A 21,639-nucleotide genomic window follows, 5' to 3' on the forward strand; every position below is an offset into this window, starting at 1 on the left:
CCAAGTTACATCTTCATGTGACTGCTTAACTGGTGAATCATCTACTAAATTTGAATCCAGCTTAGTTGAGTGTGAAAAGCTTTTAAGACGCTGCAGAATGCATTAATGTCATTGAATTTCGTTCAACTGTTGCTGAATAAATATTAATGAGCTAATTAGAATGGCACTTTCAGCAAAATTCTGTATATATCCTGGAATTTCATCAAGGTAGAAATGACCGGCTGACATTTTGAAAACTTGAGGAAAGGCTATGAAATATAAAGGCAATTTGATGCTGCATTCTGAAGTCATTAGGCCTCACTGCAGTTAGTTGAGTTGTCGCCTTCAAATTATCTCTGATGTACCAGTGCCTTGCAATTTATTCCTGCCAGTTTTAGGGAGGGAATGTCTGAGACTAGGCCTCATTACACATTTTGCTTGTGGTGTTCGAGGTGTTGCAGGGAGTGGTGATGAGAGAATGAATGAGCTAGAATTGTTCAGTGCAATCCACTAACGCTATTTTTTTTTATTCGTTCATGGGATGTGGGCGTCGCTGGCGAGGCCGGCATTTATTGCCCATCCCTAATTGCCCTTGAAGATGGTGGTGAGCCACCTTCTTGAACCGCTGCAGTCCGTATGGTGACTTTGTTTACAGAAAATATTTTATTGTACAGCTGTCTTCTGAAATTACTTTATTCTTTTTCTAAAAGAAATAGCACTAGAGCAATGCCATGATACTGTAAAATTGGAGTGGGTGGGTACCTGATATTGGCATAGTGTTAGGACGATGGCACATTGAGACTAGGTGATGGAATCAGACGGTGACTCACCATAGATTGCTCTTGTACGTTAGTCATTGATGGAGGCCTAGGAGTCGAATGTGCAGGGGACCCTTAAGTGGGATTAGCAAGGAGGGGATTTGCAATAGATAGACTTGTGACATATCTAGACGGTGCAAAAACAAAGGTTAATGGTTTGTCACGAGGCTGGTGTTGCAAATTACAAACTTTTGGAATGAGGAATAATTGACAAAAGTCCCTCCAATCAGGTTTCCGCCCCTGCCACAGTAATGAAACGGCCCTTATCGAAGTCACATGACATCCTGTGTAACTGTGGTAAACTCTCCCTCCTCATCCTTCGCGACCTGTCTGCAGCCTTAGATATGGTTGACCGCACCATACTCCTCCAATGACCCACCTCCGTCGTCCAGCTGGATGGGACTACTCTCTCCTGGTTCCATTTTTATCTATCCAGTCGTAGCCAGAGAATCACCTGCAACAGCTTCTCTTCCTGCTACCACAATGTTACCTCTGGAGTCCTCCAAGGGTCTATTCTTGGCCCCCACCTATTTCTCATCTACATGCTGCCCCTTTGCGAAATCATCCGAAAACACATCAGGTTCCACATGTACGCTGACGACACCCAGCTCTACCTCACCACCACCTCCCTCTACCCTTCCACTGTCTCTAGTTTGTCACACTGCTTGTCCGACAATTTCCTCCAACTAAATATTGGGAAGACCGAAGCCATTGTCTTTGGTCCCCGCCACAAACTCTGTTCCCTAGCCACCGACTCCATCCCTCTCCCTGGCCACTGCCTGAGGCTGAATCAGACTGTTTGCAACCTTGCCGTCCTATTTGACCCTGAGATGAACTTCTGACCATATGCACTCCCTCACCAACATCGCCTACTTCCACCTCAGTAACAGCCTCTGCCCCTACCCCCCTCCTTTTTAAGATGCTCCTTAAAACCTACTTCTTTGACCAAGCTTTTGATCACCTGTCCTAATATCTCCTTATGTGGCTTGGTGTCAAATTCTGTTTAGAAACGCTCCTGTGAAACGCCTCGGGACATTTTAGTACATTAAAGACGCTATATAAATGCACGTTGTTATATTTTCTAAAAGTGGTTTCAATTTAAAAACAAAACATTTTTCCTCTTAATATGGAATATTCCTGTAAATGTAACTATTCTGTCTCCTCAGTTCTACCGTTAACTTCTCTTGCTCCTGTTCCTGTCTCCAACACTACTAGCACTACGACTGTCTCCACTACTGCAGGTAAAATGAAACAATGACTATAGTAACTCAGCTTAGAAACAGCCGTTTGGAATAAAGTACAGTAGTTGGATATTTTTATTTGGCAATACCAACTTTATTGTTAGTTTACAGTAAGTATATTTGTTAGTCCTACAGCTCTGGCACCAAAAATAATAGGCCGTTATTCAGAAGGACCAAGGTTTGAATTTCATTCTCTATCGTTTGCACTCCATCCAATGGGACAGTGTTACTCGTGCTCTTCTGGATTGCCCAGTGGAGCCTGTTTTGTGAGTAGAAAGTATTGACTCACTGCACAGCAGCACACAACTGTCAGTTGGCTGTGACAAAGCTGTTGCTCCATTAAGCCACCTGCTGACTGCAAGCATTTCTTTGGGGAGGATGGGAGGGAAATTACCACCAGATTTTTTCTCTGCATTCGTCCACCTTAAGGGGAGCAAAGTATTTGGAGTATTTTTAAAATTCCTTTGACACCTTTAATGGGGTGCAAGTATGAAGTACTACACTTGCAGTGTTTTGAGATGTTTGCTTCAAGAATTCTGTGCACTTGGTCCAAAACATGTTCTTAATCCCAAACTCCAACACTCTCTCTAATACTTCATTAATTGATTATTTTAAGGATGATATTTAGGCCACAAACCTACCTTCATTATAGTTCTAATATATGTTGACATATTTTCAGCTAGACTAGGGGACATCGACTTTATCAAAACCTTTGACTGCACCTCCTATTTCTGTCTGTTCATGCTCCTTTTCCTGCACCAAATTTTGACCATGTTCTAAGATCAAATGAATGCTTGCTTTCTTTTTATAAGGACCAGAGTTTGGAGCCAATTTTGATCTGATGCTTTTTTGTTGAGTACTAATGCTTCCTTCCTTGGCTGGCTAGATAGTGAACTTATTTACCTATACGCTTTCGGTAATTCACCCCTCCCATCTTGTGAATTCCACGACCCCATTAACCTGCACTAATATACAAATCAGTCACCATAGTGTGTGTTATTGTGCACCGCAGACTGCAAGAGCTGGTACAATTTGTATCAACGCTCAGTATAATGTGTTTAGGTACCACTACCTGTGATATGCTAACTTACATGAATATGGGTCTGGGATACCACTTGCTCCAGTGATTTTAATATGAAGTGAATGATTGAAGAATTATAGTGTACTTTCCCTTTTTTAAAAGCCATTTATATGACACAAGATACATGTTTGTTTCTACAGCTTTCTAGTGAAATGAAACTGGGGTGAGAGCTTGGAAAAGGGGTTTATGTATCTCCGGTTGTGGAAATAGCAGAAAAATGTACAAATAATAAGGGAGTGGTTTGATTAGTATACTAACAAGATATTTTCACTCGCTCTCTGTGTGTATGTCTGTCTTTCTTTCTCCTCTTCCTTTCCTTCAATCAGCAGCTGTCACCACTACTACTAAGGAAGTTTCTACCACAATTGCAGGTATGCTATCACTAACATTCAGTGATGTGTTCCCCTTACTAACAGTAGGAACCACTTCAGATCTAGTATTAGTAAGTCTGTCCATATCAAATCTTGGCATGTTCTGGTATTTTTGTTTAGTACTATAAATACTGATGAAGTCTGTTTTCCATCAGGACATTTTTGTTTCAATTTTAAAGAATTGTTATCCTCTTAATAATTTTGGTGCCTATCCTGGAGGAGGCTAAATTTACATCTGGTAAACAGATAAAAGTGGACTGAAGAGGGTATGTTTGCATTATAGGGTCATCTTTGCAATGCACACACACTTCAGTCAGCTCTTGAGGTAGGAGTTTTGATTTTTTTATATAGAGGCATTTATTGTATTTGGCAGCATTGATTTTAAAACATGCAATAATTTAAAATTGCCTCCCTTCAAATGCAAACCATATTTTATTCAGCAAGTCTGTTAATGAATCTCATTGAAAGGTATGGACTTGTAGATTTGTGTCCCTTCAGCCCATGAATGAATAGGCTGTCCAGAAAGGTTGCAAATTTATTTTAAGTCTTTACCTCGTCTTTTGTATTCAGCCTGGACAAGGCTTCTGCATTTCTACTGTACCGTGTGTTGGTCTCCAGTATTGGAGACTACTCGTTTTCAAGGTGTATACTATCCGCTAATCAAAATTTAACTGACATTGAAACAATGTAGTCAAACACAACAAACCTTCTCTGTCGAATGCATTGGTCAATGTGAATGGATGGGAGGGGCATCCAACATGCATAAGGACTGCTCTCATAACTTTAATGCAAATATATTTGCAAGTGGATTGTATCTAAACAGCAATGCATAATGGTCCTCATCACATGAATTAAATCAATAATGCTGTTTTTTAAACTGCCTTCTGATCTCAACCCTGTCTGCTGTCCTGATGAGGGAAACTGTTCTAGCTGAGAACATGCCGCAATCAATTTGCATGTTCCAGGGATTAAACCACAGTTGCATAGCAGCAAAGAACTTGCTGACTCACAGGCAGTCCATTTACCACAACACAGAAGATCTCGAATGCTGCACCCCTACTGATCTGTTACTTTTCAGCTGAGCAGCCTGCTCTGAGGCATCCATTACTGTCTATTCTTGAAAGAGGTAAAATAATCCTACATAATACAACACATTCCTTACCAATCTTTAACTCATGTTGTCAAAACTGTTTTCCACTCAGAGTGCAAAGACCAGAGACATTAAAAATAAATCCCTCAAGATCTGGAGCTTTATATTAGATAACCTTATTATTTATTTATTGCCAGTAACTGAAGAAGGCACACTTAATAATTAAGGAACTGTTGTAACATATTGAGTCACACTTCATTCAGTAGAAAATTAAAATGGTTTGGCTTAAAATGAATTGGGAATCATTTCAAGTACATTGTTTAAGTAGCAGATCTAATTGTTAAACAGGACGACCTTGTAGCTCTTCTAGCAAAAGTTTAAACCATTCAAGTTCAAAATGGCCTTCAAATTGGTTAATTTTAAATCTGAAATAGTAATAAGTGTGACTGAATACAAATAGTTCTGCATTTATGTTGATTGCGAGTTGAGGCTCTTGTCTCATAAGTTGCTGCTGGCTAAGGAAAGTTTGACCCCCCGATACCATACCCTACTGAAGATTGTTTTTGTCTTTTTTTAAATGTTGTATCCTACCCTCCTTTTTAGATTTCTTTCCTGGCTAAGATGAAGAACAATTGTCCTGGTCCCAGGCTTGGTTCATTTTTTTCCTCCAGCTTCCTCTCCCACCTCTCTCAGGATGCTGAAAGCAGGAGTTTGCCCCATTAAGATATGCAGGCATGATTTAGTGTTATGCCTGCAGCAATACAATGTTCTACCAAGTGGCCCGATTTAGAGAATATGTTCATAAAATTGTAATCAAGGTGACCATTTAAGTTGGGGGAATGTGCTCTGCAAGACTAAATGCACAAATCCTAAACTTAATGTACCACGAAAAATACCTTGTGTTCCTGCAGAGACTGTGTGGGGCTACGTGCAGAAGTATCCAAATTCTTTGCTTTCCTGACTCACTTGGGTACAGATCACGGAGCCCCCGGGAAGTGGCCACGTGGAAAATTTAAATCCATGTTTCCAATAATCTGCATAATCAGGTTGCTGATACAGACAGATCTTGGAGTTTCAATTTTGGATTTAATCCACCAATGAAGTCACGGTGGTTTTAAAACGGCCCTTTCCAACCCCTAGGCTGCAAAATTAAAACCGAAGAAACCAGTGAATAAGAAATATAAATGGGATTGAGTTGCTTGAGCTTCAAGGGTTGGATTGTTGAGACTCAGGAGCTTCATGGCCCATGGACACCCTTCCAGTATCCTTGTTTGATGTGGAGTTCACAGAATACTAACTAAAGTAGAAGGGTTGTATTGTAACACGTACTGAAATAAGATGGTCAGAACAACGTTTAGATTTTAAATTCAAATTTGATATAACTTGAGTTAAATGCCCTCTGCTGTCCAGGATACATCACATTAATTTACCTCTACTATTCAAGGATTTGCTTTGATACCAAAATAGACTGTAGTTTTAGCCATTAACCCTGTCCCTGCCAACTGTAGGAATTGTATAATCGATTTATATTTACTAATTGAATGTTTGCTCTGTAGAATTAGTAGTAGTACACCAGTGTCATTTAGTGCATGCTGTATTGTGGAAGTTGACACTAAAGATATTACTAAAATACAATGTAATCTCTGGAATACAGTTTTTGCATATTTGAGGTATTGTGCTGTGGACTGTGTCCTTTGTATTGTAGATACCTAAAAGAAATGTTGCCTTTAGTCCCCATTGTTTTTAGAAAACCATGTCATACAAAGGACTCTAACTTTTAATATCCTTCTCCTTTTTAATTCAATCTTTTAATGTATATGAATTTTTAGAGTGCTGTCTGTTTGAGTTTACAGGAGAGAGGCTTGGAAGAGAATGGTTCGGTGCTAATTTTTACCACAAACCATGGAAGCAGCCCAGGACGATTCCTGTCTTCACTGATCGTTCAACTTGTTGTGTCCCTTAGTTAACTAGTTGTTTACTTCCTTTTGCTGCTGATAGAGGGCCTTTTTTTTGGCCTGAACTGATAATGGTTGTTTTTTTTCTGGTTCATGCTTGTTTACAACTGGAATTAAATGATTCTGGAAGGTTTTTTTTTCTTAAATCACTTAAGAATTCACACGTTAACTTTAATTAAAACTTGACCACAGTGTAATGTATATGAGGGTTCTGAATTAGGGGTTTTTAAATTGATAATGCAATTTGACTATTGAGAGAAACTGTTACAGATTTAAAGATCTTTTGTAGATAGATGTTTTCCTTTCTTACAGAACCTACCTCCACCACTGAGATTCCAACAACAGCCCCTGTGTATGCACCCTCCAGCTTTGATCCAGCAAGTTTCATTGGAGGAATAGTGTTAGTTCTGGGAGCTGAGGCAGCATTTTTCTTTGCAATCAAATTCTTCAAGGCACGAGATGGGACCTACCAAACTCTGTAAGAATCAATCCTGCTTCTGAGTGTGGCATGCTGTCTTGCTGTGCTGTGGACTTTATTTTCCCCCCACCCTTTGCAATTAGTTTCTTGTGCTAATATTCCTTGTGCTTCCTATTGCAAGTTCTGTTTGCTGAAGTCTAAATGACTTTTCAATGTTGTAACTTTCCTTTGCCCCCTCTGTTGTTTGAAGTATTTATCCTACATAATATACAGAAAAGGCTAGATTGATTGGCTCTGTTTATGAAATCTATTGATGGGCCTACAATAGGTCCAAGATCAATTCATACAATTGTTAATTGAAGATTTTCAATAAATAGATCAAAATTTCTCAAGCATATCTTGTACAGTTTCTGTTGCCCCTTTTTTTAATATAATCTTGAGTTAAGAAATGTAGTAAATAAGTTCTGTATGAAAGGCTTAGTGAGGATTCATGATAAAAGCCTTGAAATTGGCTAGAAGCGATAGGTATTGTTAGAGGAGGTGAGTGCTGAGTGGGGTGTCCCAGGATTTGATCTTGGGATCTCTGCTGTTTCTAATTTGCATTAGTAACTTGGGTTCAGAAGCAAATTGGTCAAATTCGCAAGACAACCCGAAACAGGAGGGGCAGTGAAATATGAAATGGCAGCTTGGGAAACATAAAATTAATTGGACAAAAGATATAAATGTGTAGATCAGTGATGGATGAAATTTAATATGGATAAATGTGAAGTATTGCACATAGTGGCATAAGCACTCTGCATAGTGTTAAAACAGCCGTGTGAAGTTGAAAGATTGATGGAGTTTCACTCAACACGTTCAATTGCTGCAGAGAAGGAATCAACAAAGCAAATAGAATGCTGCACTACATAGCAAAAACAGCACAAGTTTAAGGAAGTTGTGACAAACCGTAGGGTTTTCTAATCGGACTGCACTTTGTATATGGTGTCCAGTTCTTGTCACTGATACAATAGGAAGACATTCAAACCCTGGAAGAAGTTGAGATGAGGCCAATCCCTAGTGTCAAAGGACTGAATAATGAGGACAGACTGGAGGAATTTTGATTTTTTTTTCAGGTAACATTATAGCAGTATATAAGATAGCAAATGGTCTAGAAAAGACAAGTCTTGAACATTACCTCAAACTAAACCCTGAGAGTAAAGCAAAGGGGCACAGCCTCAAACTAATGAAAGGCAAATTTAGGATGGATACCAGAAAGTTCTTTGCACGGAGTGCAGGGTAGTGGCGATGTCCTGAAATTTAAAAATAAAGATTTGGATGCTGTAATGAGGGAACTGTAAGGTCCTGCAAGATAGATGAGCTAAGATGACCATTATTTTGTGCTGGGTGGCCTTGTGGTTAGTTAGAACAAGATCAGCAGGACAGGTGGCTTCCACCCATGCTTTCCCATAGTAACCTGGCTTGAGATTGGCATCTTGGCAGTCTTGGTGATGAACTATTGTCTGAGTGACAAATTGTCCCTTCAAATATCCTAATATAGACAGGGATAGTAAGTGTAAAGGGCAAAGAAGGGGGGGAAATTTCTGACTTGTTCAGGAGAACTTTCTTGATCAGTATGTTTCCGGCCCAATGAGGAAGGAGACATTGCTGGATTTAGTTCTGGGGAATGAAGTGGAGCAAGTGTCAATGGGGGAACGTTTAGGGAACAGTAATCATAGTATCATAAGGTTTAGATTGGTTATGGAAAAGGACAAGGATCAATCTAGAGTAAAAATACCCAATTGGAGGAGGGACAATTTCAGTGGGTTGAGACCGGAGTTGGCCCAGGTAAATTGGAATCAAAGATTGTTAGGCAAAACTGTAATCTAACAATGGACAGCCTTTTAAGGATATGATGATTCGGGTAAAGTCTAGGTACGTTGCCCCTTGTGGGAAAGGTAGGGCAACCAAAGCCAGAGCTCCCTGGATGACGAAAGAGAGTGTATGATGAATCAGAAAAAGGTGGCGTATGACAGATGTCAGGTTGATTATTCAGCCTGGTTCTCACTTGGATTCCCTTTTATGTTAGTCTCGTGTTCTCTCTCTAAATACAAAAGTCTTCTATAGGCATGTAAACAGTAAATGGATAGTAAGAGGAGGGGTGGGGCTGATTAGGGACCTAAAAGGAGATCCACATACTGAGGCAGTAGGCATGGCTGAGGTACTAAATGAGTACTTTGCATCTGTCTTTACCAAAGATGATGATGCTGACAAAGTTACAATAAAAGAGGAGGTAGTTGAGATACTGAACGGGCTAAAAATTGATAGAGGAGATACTAGAAAGGCTGGCTGTACTTAAAGTAGATAGCTCACTGGATCCAGATGAGATGCATCCTAGGGTGCTGAGGGAAGTACAGGTGGAAATCCTTTTGCTATGGGGATGGTGCTAAAGGACTGGAGAATTGCAAATGTTACACCCTTGTTCAAAAAAGGGTGTAAGGATAAACCCAGCAAATACAGGCCAGTCAGTTTAACTTCAGTGGGGAAGCTTTAAGAAACGATAATCTGGGACAAAATTAATAGTCACTTGGACAAGTGTGGATTAATAAAGGAAAGCCGGCATGGGTTTGTTAAAGGCAAATTGTGTTTAACCAACTTGATTTTTTTTTTGATGAGGCAACAGAGAAGATTGAAGCCCATGGGGGGAAAAGAGGGGCAGAGGCAGCATGGATACAAAATTGGCTAAGTGACAGGAAACAGAGTAGTGGTGAACGATTGTTTTTCGGACTGGAGGAAGGTACAGAGCGGTGTTCCCCAGGGGTCAGTACTAGGACTGCTGCTTTTTTTTGATATTAATGACTTGGGTGTACAGGGCACAATTTCAAAATTTGTTGATGACACAAAACTTGGAAGGTTGGTAAACAGTGAGGAGGATAGTAATAGACTTCAAGAGGACATAGACAGGCTGGTGAAATGGGTAGACACATGGCAGATGAAATTTAATGCAGAGCAGTGCAAAGTGATATATTTTGGCAGTAAGAATGAGGAGAAGCAATATAAATTAAATAGTCCAATTCGAAAAGCATACAGCAACAGATACCTGGCACAATTCTTTTGAAGGTGGCAGGATGGGTTGAGAAAGTGGTTTTAAAAAAGCATACAGGATCCTGGGCTTTATAAATAGAGGCATAGAGTACAAAAGCAAGGTAGTTATGTTGAACCTTTTATAAAACACTGGTTCGACCACAACTACAGTATTGTCCAATTCTGGGCACTGCACTTTAGGAAGGATGGGAAGGCCTTAGAGAGGGTGCAGAAAAGATTTACTAGAATGGTTCCAGGGATTATGGACTTCAGTTACATGGATAGATTGGAGAAGCTGGGGTTGTTCTCCTTCGAGCAGAGAAGATTTGATAGAAGTGTTCAAAATCATGACTCGTTTAGATAAGTAAATAAAAAGAAACAGTTCCTGTTGGCAGAAGGGTTGAGAGCCAGAGGACACAGATTTAAGGTGATTGGCAAAAGAACCTAAGGCAACATGAGGAAAAACCTTTTACATAGCGAGTAGTTATGATCTGTAATGCGCTGCCTTAAAGGGTGGTGGAAGCAGATTCAATCGTGGCTTTCAAAAAGGAATTGGATAAATACTTGAAGGGAAAAAATTTGCAGGGCTGTAGGTAAGAGCGGGGGAATGGGACTAACTGGATTGCTTTTACAAAGAGCCGGCATGGGCTCGATGGGCAAAATGGCCTCCTTCTGTGCTGTGCTGTAACTATCGTATGAACTCCCTGTTGCATGTTGGTGCTTCAATGCATCATGTTACCCAGCTACACTTGGTTTTTGCACTCAATTCAGTGCACCTGCACCACTAATGTTTTGAGTATTGACCTTAATTTTTGACTGGGAGATTGGCAGGAACCTATGGGCAGCTTTCAGTACCTTGGCTAAAAGCAGCCTTCACCGATGAAAACCCTTGCATGTTTCTGTTTTTGTGTGATGGTTGTCTGTTTTCCAAATCTCTCCCCCCCCCCCCCACCCTTTGTTTTTCTCTGGTCTAATCTTTCCTGCAGGCTGTACTCAATGTGTACAGTTCCATAAGTGCGAACAGCTGTCTAGTATCTCATCCAAGTAGCCATTTTCTTTTGCGTGATATTGGGTAAGCTAATAAATAATGAGGAACATCATAGTGGAGCCTGATCCTGGCCAGCAGGGGGCAGTGAATGGTGATTGGGAATTGGAGCCCTAACCTCGCCCCACCCCCCTTTCCACTGCCTGGGTCCTTCGCCCTCAGGATGTCAGTCAAGTGTAATGCTTTACAGCTGCTGTAGCTGACCTGTCAATTCTTCATAAACCATGGATTGGAGCTGGAATTTTATTACTCTTGGCATCTTAATAGCTTGTCCAAGGCTTAAAAAAATATGTAATCATTGGGCTTCAGCTCCCACATAGGAACAGGAGTATGCCATTCAGCTGTTCCACCATTCAGTTAGATCATGGATGATCTGCATGTCAACTCCATATACCCACCTTTTATTCCATATTCTTGGACACCCATACCCAACAAAAATCTATCGATCTCCGTCTTGAAAATTTCAATTGACCCAGCACCCACAACCTTACGGGGTAATTGAGATCCAGATTTCCACTACCCTTTGCATGAAAAAATGTTGCCCGATTCAGTCCTATGTGTTTTGTGGGATGAGGAGACCACCAATGAGGAATATTTTGCAACATCCATTCTAACTTCTGTTTGCACTAGTTGCCATTTGTCAAATCTTATTACAAACTGGTTGTGGGGGGAGGGGAGATGAGAGGCAGTGAAGTAGTTCTTGTTTCAACTCCTCTCTTAGCAATACAAGGCTGTATCAGTAGCACCAAGGTAAGCATTTATTGCTAGATGTTTGTAATAATAAGGTTCTGTTGTAGTTTATGTTGGCTGGCATTGTCCTGTGGGCTTCATTTTGTCTTTTTTTGTTTCATCTTAACCCTTTACATGCTGCAAGTAGTGAGGAGGCACAGTAGATTGTGTAAGAAGTGGCTGCAACATCTCTCTCCTATAAAGGAAGTAATAGTCTGCTCTGTAGATGAACAGCAAAATAAAATTCCATTTACTTTTAAAGTCTTTAACAATGCATTTAAGTGCATTTTTATTTGTGTGGTGTGCATTTGTTTAAATTCTGTTTACATTGATTCTTCATCTAATCCGTGAGGTTTTAATATGGTACTATATGCAGGGACAGATCATGCTTTGAAATGATACACTTTGTATTTTCATGAATACTGCTAATCGCACAAGTATTGGGTTAGTACATAGGTGATGCTCAGTAAATGTGTAATTATTTAATCTCCTTTTATTATTGTTAACAATGGCTTAATTTAGCTACCAAGGTACTCGTTGAGATTTTCCTGCAAGTAGCCAGCACACAAGTTTTCTCTTAGTGTTTTGTTGGGCTGCTCATTGCACTAAATGTTCAATCCCAGTTTAGTTTTTGTTTTCGTTCCCACTTTTAGGTTTCTTTTCCCCCTGTTTTTTTGGATTCCTCAGCTTATTTTATTGGTTAGAGATAGGTAGGCAACTCTCTCTTAGGTGGCTGCCAATCTCACTCTGTAACCAGTAGCTTGGAGGTGTCAGGACAACTTGTCTTTTGGGTATTTTTTTTCCCCCTGCCCACAAGGAAGTGCCAAGCCTCCCCTGACAGCCTGACTGTGGATGAGAGATCCATATATTGGGGATTAGTAATACCTACCTTCATTAATGGCCTTTGCCATTGGGCCATAGTTTTATGTTGCTGGAATTGTCAATTGTGCCTGTGATGGCTTGACATTTTGACTGGTAAACCACAGTCCAGTAGCAAATAAATTAAGCCTTTGTTAGCCACTGTTACTTAAAGAAAGCCTTAGAGCATTTTCCTTTTTAAATTTTGTCAGAGAGAGAACAGAACAAACTTAAGTCCTGTAGTTGGGACAAATTGTATGCTAATCATAGCTTGCAGATATTATTCTGCAAGCCCCAGTATTGAACCAAATGCAAGTATGAAATATTTAACTTTGTAGTTTTGAAGTGCCTTGCTATTGTGGAATTACAGTAAAGTATGTAATAAAGAAAATGAATCACATGTATGATTTATTTTTCAAAGGAGGGCAAGATCTCCCTCTTATGGTCTCCCCCTGGTCGTGCAGCTGAGGGTACCCCACCAGTGCTGCTCTGATCCAGCTGCTGTGAGGCAGGGAATAGTCTGGCTCTATAGGAAAATGCATGGCCTGTACTCTGCTTTCCTGACGCAATGTGATGGAAATCAACAGCATGGGGGGCTTGGGTTAAAATCAAATGTGTGTCTCACCACACTGTTAATTGACCTGTTTTGTGTAACATCCTTGTTATTTTAAAAAAAAAACACACAACTGTTTCAACTCAGAACTTTCCATGATGAGCATCACATTGATGGTTTTGATCAAATTTCTAAAAGGTATTGAGTTAGACATTTAGTAATCTGGAGACTGGGCTTTGATTTGCACTTTCTCATGTAAATTAATCAATTGTAATTTAAAGAGACATCTTCAATGTGGTTGCTCAACTGGGTGTTCAATCTTATATTCTGATTTTAGTTAGGTAATCATAGCATCCTCGTTTCATGTAGATTATGGAGATTACAGTTCGTAAACTGCATGCCATTTCTATTGACCTATCTCTACGTAGTATTTCCAGGACTGGAATCGCTCATACTGTGATTTTAGGGAGTAGTACTTCTACCCTGCCACAGTCTGCATTGATAGACTGGACAGAGTGATCAATGAGTGTTGTATAGCAACAGCTGCAGTAGTTTCAATATTCCAGGTTGGCTGGGTAAGGACCTTCTAGTTAAGTGTGTGGGGGATTTGGTGGGGTGGGTGGGGAAGACTTCTTGATGAATGAGTTTAGATTTAAACTGAAAGAAAGTGAGATACCAGAGTTGCAGTAACATTGTGAATGAGCAATTAAAATACAATCGTTGCAGGTAACATTTGTGAGATCCTAAAATGTCCAGCTTCCAATAGCCCCATGGTTAATCTTTTTGTTGCATTTATTACCAAGTGTAGCAATTTTAGTATTGCTTCATTGTCAAGTGCACGTGTGTGCGTGCACTATTGTACCGTTGTGTGCCAACTTAGTCCACCCTATGTTAAACACTTTAAAATCACTTTGAAGTGCTCACGCATAATCATGCGTTGCTCAGTTCTTTACAGAAATACTTAATACTTAAGCCATGTTACCTGGTTAAGGCAAAATAAGTAGAACATCTAGGTGGTAAATGGCAGCTAGCTATATGAGCTGCCTGCTTACCATTCTAGGAGATACCAGTACTTTAGACAGAGTCTAAGCATTGAAAATATGGGTAAAACTGAGTTTTCCCATTTCAAATTAGTTTAAAATTACAACACTGTTTCTCCCAGTATGCTTGAAGCTTGTATTCTTGCCTCCTGCTCTGACATCAGCCTACTTCTTGTCCCACCTTCCTCTGTTCTACCATCTGTAATTGCTCATTCAGCTACTATGTCCATTGTTGAACTCCCTCCCTTAACATTTTGTCTGTCACCTCCCACCTTGTCTTCAACAGGCTCCTAAAGATTCTTATGGTGTTTTTGTTGCCTTCTAATCCCTCTCTTCCCATCTCGTTCTTGCTCTGTGTCCGCTTCATTGTCCACTACTCTGTAAAGTACTCTGATATGTGGCTCTCTACGTGAGGACTTCTATGGAAATTTAAGACGGGGGCCCAGCACTTGTTGATAGAATAATTGGCTGGGATATATTTAATAATGTGTGCTTGGAAGCACAGTAAACTAGATTTAAAAGTGCAAATGCTGAAGCTGATCTCACCTTAAGAGATATAAAATTTAGTCATTACTGGCAATTCAACATATTTCCAACACATGGACTCAGCAGAGTTTTGGACCTCAGAACTTCTGGGTAAGTCAGTTAATTTAAGGATCTAAAATAATTAAAGTTAGATAATCCCCATGCACTTCACCTGTTAGTTTGGCTTCAACCAAACCATCTGATTTTATCTCCTGTATTTCATGTCTAAAAATTGATGGGGATTAGCAATTGACAGCATTTGGGTTCACAACACCAGCTATTGGTTCCAGTATAATTATAATGGGGAGCAGTCAGGAAGGGGGAAAAAAAGAATGGGGGCAAGAAATTCTGTGGTGATGTCTGCAATAGTGGAGTTGGAGAATATTAAAGGCCTATGTATGTTCATATATCTATAGTTTACATAGGCAAAAAGATGCTGTCTCTTTACTGCTAATGTATTGTGTATTATGTTAGTATTTAACTGATGTGATAACACTTCTTGGTGAATTAAACGATCTCTGTTCTGTTGGAATAGGATATAATCACAAGGATGGAAGAAATGGGCTTGAAGTGGCCAAAAAAAAATCTGCACACTGTTTCCCAGCAAACACTATTAAATGAAGTTCTCTTCACTAATGTCACATTTATATTACATTTCAGTGGATGTGATTTAAGGTTTTTGCCTTTCAACATGGTGGATTTAATTGGCTGCAAATGGAAGAGTACATTCAGGACTAGTGTTCTGTACTGTGACCCCCAATAGTACTGTATTGAGAATATAATGTATCAGGAGCTTTTAATGAAAACACCTGGTAATGGTTTGGCTCCTTTTTTGCACCAGATTTCACAAAATGGTAACTTTAAAAAAAAAAATCTTGGAATGGACTGTTTTTGCTTTGATTTTGTTTAAAACCAACATTTTTGATGTTCTAGTTTTAACAAAATTTAATTGTGAAACTAAATGCATTCGTATGTCACTGTAATGTACTGGTTTCTGAAACTTTGCACAAAGGTCTAATGAGAAAAGGCAGCAAGACTTGTGATCCACTGTATTATAATGAGACGAGGTGTATACGACAGTTCCTGGCTTGTAATTGCACTATTTGGAAGACAGATGGAATGGTGTACAGTACTTCTCATGTATGCTGTGCTAGTGAGTCCCATTGATTTATCTCTCGTGCATGTACAGTATATCCACGATGGGACCTCAGCTGCTCTGCTTATGCTTGTTCTGGTTTAAAGGTCCGTCTGATGCATTTTATTTAAATCATGATGCTGCTGACATTCCATTTTTCTCCCCCAGTCACTGATGATCCTCTCTTTGAAGAAAATGTGTGTTCTGCTTTCAAAACTTGAGGTGAAATTGACCACTCTCTGCTTTGATCTTCCAGTTAAGCTGGCTCCACTGCTGCATCCTTGTTTTACTGAAGCTGCATGTGCTTTTAATTTTTCAAAAAATTCCCAAAATAAGCTGAAGTGGAAAACAAACTGCCTCCAATCTCTTCCACTTACTAAAAATACTACCAAGTTTGACAACTTTTTTAAAGTAATTGTCTGCTTATAGATGTGGCAAACTAGGTACTCTAATTGTTCAAATTCTAATCACACCCAAATTGTTGACTGACAAATCTGAAAGTTAACCAATAGTGATATTTAATTTAGATTACATTATACAAAAAATTGAAATGTGATTTTTATTGTTTTTCTTTAACCCTCTCCCCCTTGCACTGGATACATGAGAATGATATACTTTTTAAAAAAAAATCTCTGATCTAAAAAGATTTTGTGAACTCAGTTATGACTGTATTGCACTTTACTGTCTATAATTAAACCAGATTGGATTGCATCTTTGTTTTGGGAAGTAACTTGCAATGAAGAACCTATGTGGGGATCGTGGTGCTTTTGAGCCCTTGCATGATGCCGGCAGCTTTCTTTGTCAGTTCAGTAGTGCCCTGTAGTTAGTTAATGAAAGCAAAAGTTCCATTTCATGACTGATCAGTAAATGTACTGCATTACAATCATCATTATTATTATTTTAAAAGTGGTTAAGAAACATGAGTGTCCTTGGTATTTTCTTAGCCTTTTTAATCTAATCTTCAACTTTTCAGTTCTATTCTCAAAGGTTCAAAGTCCACTGCTAATTGGGTTTATTCTGTACTATACAATTTACTCATCAGCTTTTACAAGTATAACGCTTAGTCTGTTTTGAATCCATTACTGGTAGTCTCCGATTCCCTCGGGGAATAAACAATCAATGGAAACCCAGTCTGACATCAAATTCTATTCTGGCTTCCCAGTGATATTTTACCATTACTAATGGTAGCCAGAATTTTTTTGTTTAAGGGCTACTTTTTGCTGCTAGCTGCTGTTCTTTCAATATCATATAAAATTAAAGGAAAACATACTGCAAGATCTAGCCATTTTGTAGCTGAGCTGGGGCAGGAGAGATTGCACTGAAAATGAACTATATTGGGACAATAATTTGACGTCTGCTCAGAGTAAATTCCCTCCATTCTTTGAGACTCCCAGAAACCTATAGGTGTTCAACTTGCAGTATTCATTTGCTTGTATCTTATGGCCTCTTGAAATTGTTCAGCCACTTTTCACTTTTTGCATGAAGCTGTTTGATGACCCCAGAAAATCTAGTGACCTCCTTCTCTCCTGTGCTAAACTTTCTTTCCACGATCTTTGTGAACAAATCTGAATGACTAGTTTTAATTGATTTTCCCCAAATGGTGCGTAACCTACCCTCTGCTATTTCACTGGACCAATCTAGTGAACAAGCTGGTAAAAGAAGCCACTTGCTTTTATACTCCTTTCTTGTCTTCTGGATGTCATAAAAGGCATCACAGCCAATTAATTACTCTTGAAGTGTAGTCACTTTTTTTGTAGGAAAAAAGGCCTAGACAGATGTGTTGCTGCAAATGACTTCATGCATCTCACTTAACCTTTTGGAAGGGAAAGATGTAGCATCACGTCACTGCTGCTTACGACTTCCAGAATTACTAATTAATGTCCGAACTGGATCAGGTTGATCAAGACCATGGTTTGATTTTTGCTTCATTTGAAAATTAGTGATTTGAAGGTACACATTTTGCCATTTTTCTGCAAGTTCATCGGCTATTTTTCCTGCAACTGTGATATTGTAAAGTTGAAATATTGCTGCACAGTTGTTTCCACACTGCAAGTAAACCTCCTATAGGCTGTTTCCAAATGGCAGGTTGAGTGAAATTGATTATATCTGAACTTGCTGTAAGTCTTGCTTCTGGTACACAAGAATTTAGTTTTCATTGCCTTTGTTAAATGACTAAGCATAATTTTGTGTTTTTAAAAAATAAATTGGGCCATATTAGCCTTAAGTGACAAGTTATTTGAGTTTATTGGGCTGCCACTTAAATCCCACATTTTGAACTTTTTTTTCTCTTGCTCTTTTCCCCCCCCCCTCCCCCACCCCAACCTCCATAATATTCCCCACTCCTGATAATTTTGCCCTGTCCACCAGAGTTGAATGTTTCCTTTCTTCTCTTTGTTGTTGGCTGATTCTATGCAGGAATGATGGTTTTAGCCTCCATGTTACTCAATGCTATATTGTAATTTTCTTTTACACATTCTAGCTGAACAGCATGTAATTTGGAGACCTCAACAAATTCTTTCACAATTATATAGCATATTTCCTCCTACAGTTGATCAGGAAGGGGGAGATTCTTGAGAAAAGAATGAAGGTGCCTTTTGTTACTTAGTAAAAGCTTGCATTGGTGCTCTCCTACTTAAGTTTACAACTACCGAAGCCCTTTTTATATACTTTTATTTACAAAAAAAATATTGCATGAACTCAGGATATTTAAGTTCAGTCTCATTTTTGGCACAGTTTCAGAAATTTCAGTAGCATGTTTATAATACTATCAGATTAATTCTGGATCTTTCTGGTATGTGGATGTGTTGTATGTTAACAGTACTTTTGCTGTTCAAATGTCTACACTTGTCTTCCCCTCTGCGAGGCAAAACCAGGACCTGGATGTACAGTAGAAATGCCAGAGTTATTTTTATGGTGTTGCTGTTGCAGTGAAGTTCAAGCAAGATAACTAAAGTGACTAATGGTTGCAATATAGATACGAAAAGATAAAATTCCTGCCCTTCATGCAAGGACAAAAGGCCATTCGATTGGCTGAGTTTTCTACTCCTGGTCTTGCTCTGTGGCAAGATTCAAATAAATACAATGACGAGGGGGCAGTTGGTGGAAAGAGTATTATATAACTTAACCTCTGTTGGAGGGTATGCCCAAATCAAGTCTTGATCACTACTAGAATCACCATGTTTGCTCTATACAGAACCATCGATGTATTTATCCAAGAAAACTGGAGGCCCTGAGACTCCAGATTAAGATTCCTTTGGCTAGAGGGCCTCTTCATGTCACTCGAGCCCAGTCAGACCTGACACAGGATTTACACCAGAACTTTAGCATCAGTATGAAGCTAAATGTAATTAAATAATATATTGTAGCATTACTAATATACATGCAAAACACTGCAAATAATGAAACATTGCCCTGATGTAACTGAACAGCCGAACTGCCTAAAATGTGCCTTTCTAACTGCTGGCGCACGATCAGGATGTTTGAATAAACAAGACTTAAATACCAACAAACTGAATCGCTATCATTTCCTAACTAAACAATTGATAGATGGCCTCCTTAATAAACTGAAACTACAGATTATCAGCATTCCAGTTACTAATGGTGACGAATGCATTTGGTATAGGGAGGGAACAAATATGGTGAACTTTCCAACCTGGGCTTGTGCCAGTTAACAGTGAGGCTTGTACTGTTCAATTACTAGTGTATGCAAGGTTTCCTAATATCCCCATTGGCTCTATATCTAAACTGTCAGACTCATACATCAAAGGAAAGTTTGCAATCACTTGCTTAAGCTTTAACAATTCTTATTGCCAAACTAGAGGCAGTTTTGTGATAAGGGCCTGCACAGCACCCTTACAGTCAGCAAACTAAGAAGGCTTTCACCACATCAGTCTGGGTTTGGGCAGTATGCCAACCCAATGCACCACCCAATCCTCCTCATTACTGCAAGTTGTCATTACAGGTGAGAAGTGGCAAAATTCACAATTTGTGCAGTGGAGAGTGGTCTTGGGGTTAGGGTTGTTGCCTCTAGTTCTTCACTCCCTTGAGCATGCTAAAGCATTGTAACGCATTGTCTTTTTCTGTTTTCAATCTTAATATTGTCACATCTCCATTGTTCAATTGACTGTTCATATGTGCTTTTTAGATTATCCATATCATTTTTGAATAGAAACACAAATTTTCACAGTCTTAATATTTTATCCATGCAGGTTGATGTTGCCACCTTATGTGGAATGCATATGCCTTTGAGGCCTCAATTAATAGCCAAGTGGCAAGAAAATAATTGTAATATTTTATAACTGAATGTAGACAAATGACATTGAATTCTTTAAAGTGAGACCACCTGGTATTTTTTCCCCTTTTCACTGCCCAATACTGAATGGAAGATCTGCTACCCAGTGATATTTTCTTTCCATTATGGATATTTAAATATTGCTACCATGTTGGCTGTACTGTTGACATCACCAGCACCTTTTCATGCTGTTTAATTACGGCCTTGTAACAGCTTTGTTGGCTTATTGCACAGATATTTAGTTCAAGGTACCTTGTGTCGAGTAGGTTTATTGTTGTATTTCTGTTCTGGCTGCACATGACTTTTTACAGCACACATATTTTTGATTTTTGCCCCTTAGCTTTGATAGAGATCAAGTCCAGTCATTTGTCCAGATGTGCAAAAGACCGATTTCTTGCTCTCACCTAAAGCGTTCATGAACTTGTGTTGCTTTCACACGTATAAAAAGAACTGCCATAATTTGTCACCAGTGAGGTAGCTGATATTTATTTACGTGGATGAATGGTCTGGTCCTTTTTTCATTTTTAGATACATTTCTTTCTGTCTTGATGGTTTTTGTACAAATAATTTTAGAAAACTGCTTGGGTTGTGATTGCACTATATTTTGATCACTTGTGCATTATACAGTACTTTTTTCACTTATTGGTATGCAGTTACCATATATTACTGCTGTGGTGTTAGTGTGAAAAAAATTAAAGATTTGACTTGTTGAAATAAATAGCGGTCTGGTTGCTTTTTTTTTGTTTGAAGTGTGTTCTGTGTTCCAGCTCAAAACACTGCACTTTTAAACATGATTTTGAAGATCCACTCAAGTTAGTGGACATCCAGACATCTTAATCTTAGTTTTCTCTCCTGTCTCTCGCCAAAGCATGAAGGGGATAATGGAGGTTGCTGAATGGCATGCATAGCCTTTTTGAAAACTGAAGATCAGAACAATGATGTCTCTTGCAGTGATTTTGTCTGATCCTTGGTATACTGCAGTTGCACATTATTAAGACTGATGATAAATTGTCTCCAGGACAGAATTGGCTTTGTTTTAGGTTTTTCTATCATTTTATTTTTGTGTCAATAAAATTTGGCATTTTTCCTGCAGTTGTTAGGTGTTTAGTCCCTTGCACATGTGGAATTCTGCAACACTGTTTTATTTTCCGGGCATGGCTTTGAATCTGGCCCAGACTTCTGAAATGAATATCTCCTTGCTGTGTAGGCTATAAGACTCCTCAGTGAATAGGATTAGGCCTCCCTTCACCCAATTCCTAGTGAATATGGGTTCACAACAAAACTGGCCTTAATTTGACCATGTAATGTTTGATAGCAGCATAGTGCAACAACAGCATTCCACTCACTAATAATGTGCCTCACTTTTAGCACAGGTAAAATATGGATTGATCATATCCTACTCCCAATCTCCTCTTCAAAGACACTAAGTTCAATTCTCATGATCCAGAGA

General features: G+C 39.2%; 1 protein-coding gene across 7 annotated transcripts in view; it reads left to right on the top strand.

Moving 5' to 3' along the window:
- cd164l2 (CD164 sialomucin-like 2) overlaps positions 1-20,907 on the top strand; it is a 47,409-nt gene extending 26,502 nt beyond the window's left edge. Inside the window, exons 4-7 of one of the 7 annotated variants that reach the window (XM_068006691.1) lie at positions 1,964-2,038; positions 3,446-3,490; positions 6,848-7,013; positions 16,067-20,907. In XM_068006691.1, the coding sequence (XP_067862792.1) occupies positions 1,964-2,038; positions 3,446-3,490; positions 6,848-7,013; positions 16,067-16,073 (293 nt within the window). In that variant the 3' untranslated portion in view covers positions 16,074-20,907. The other 6 variants (XM_068006690.1, XM_068006694.1, XM_068006695.1 and 3 more) reach the window with 6 other exon arrangements.
- Positions 20,908-21,639: the final 732 nt, after the last annotated feature.

This window comes from Heptranchias perlo, chromosome 26, assembly GCF_035084215.1.
Source record: "Heptranchias perlo isolate sHepPer1 chromosome 26, sHepPer1.hap1, whole genome shotgun sequence".
In the NCBI taxonomy this organism is placed as follows: domain Eukaryota; kingdom Metazoa; phylum Chordata; class Chondrichthyes; order Hexanchiformes; family Hexanchidae; genus Heptranchias; species Heptranchias perlo.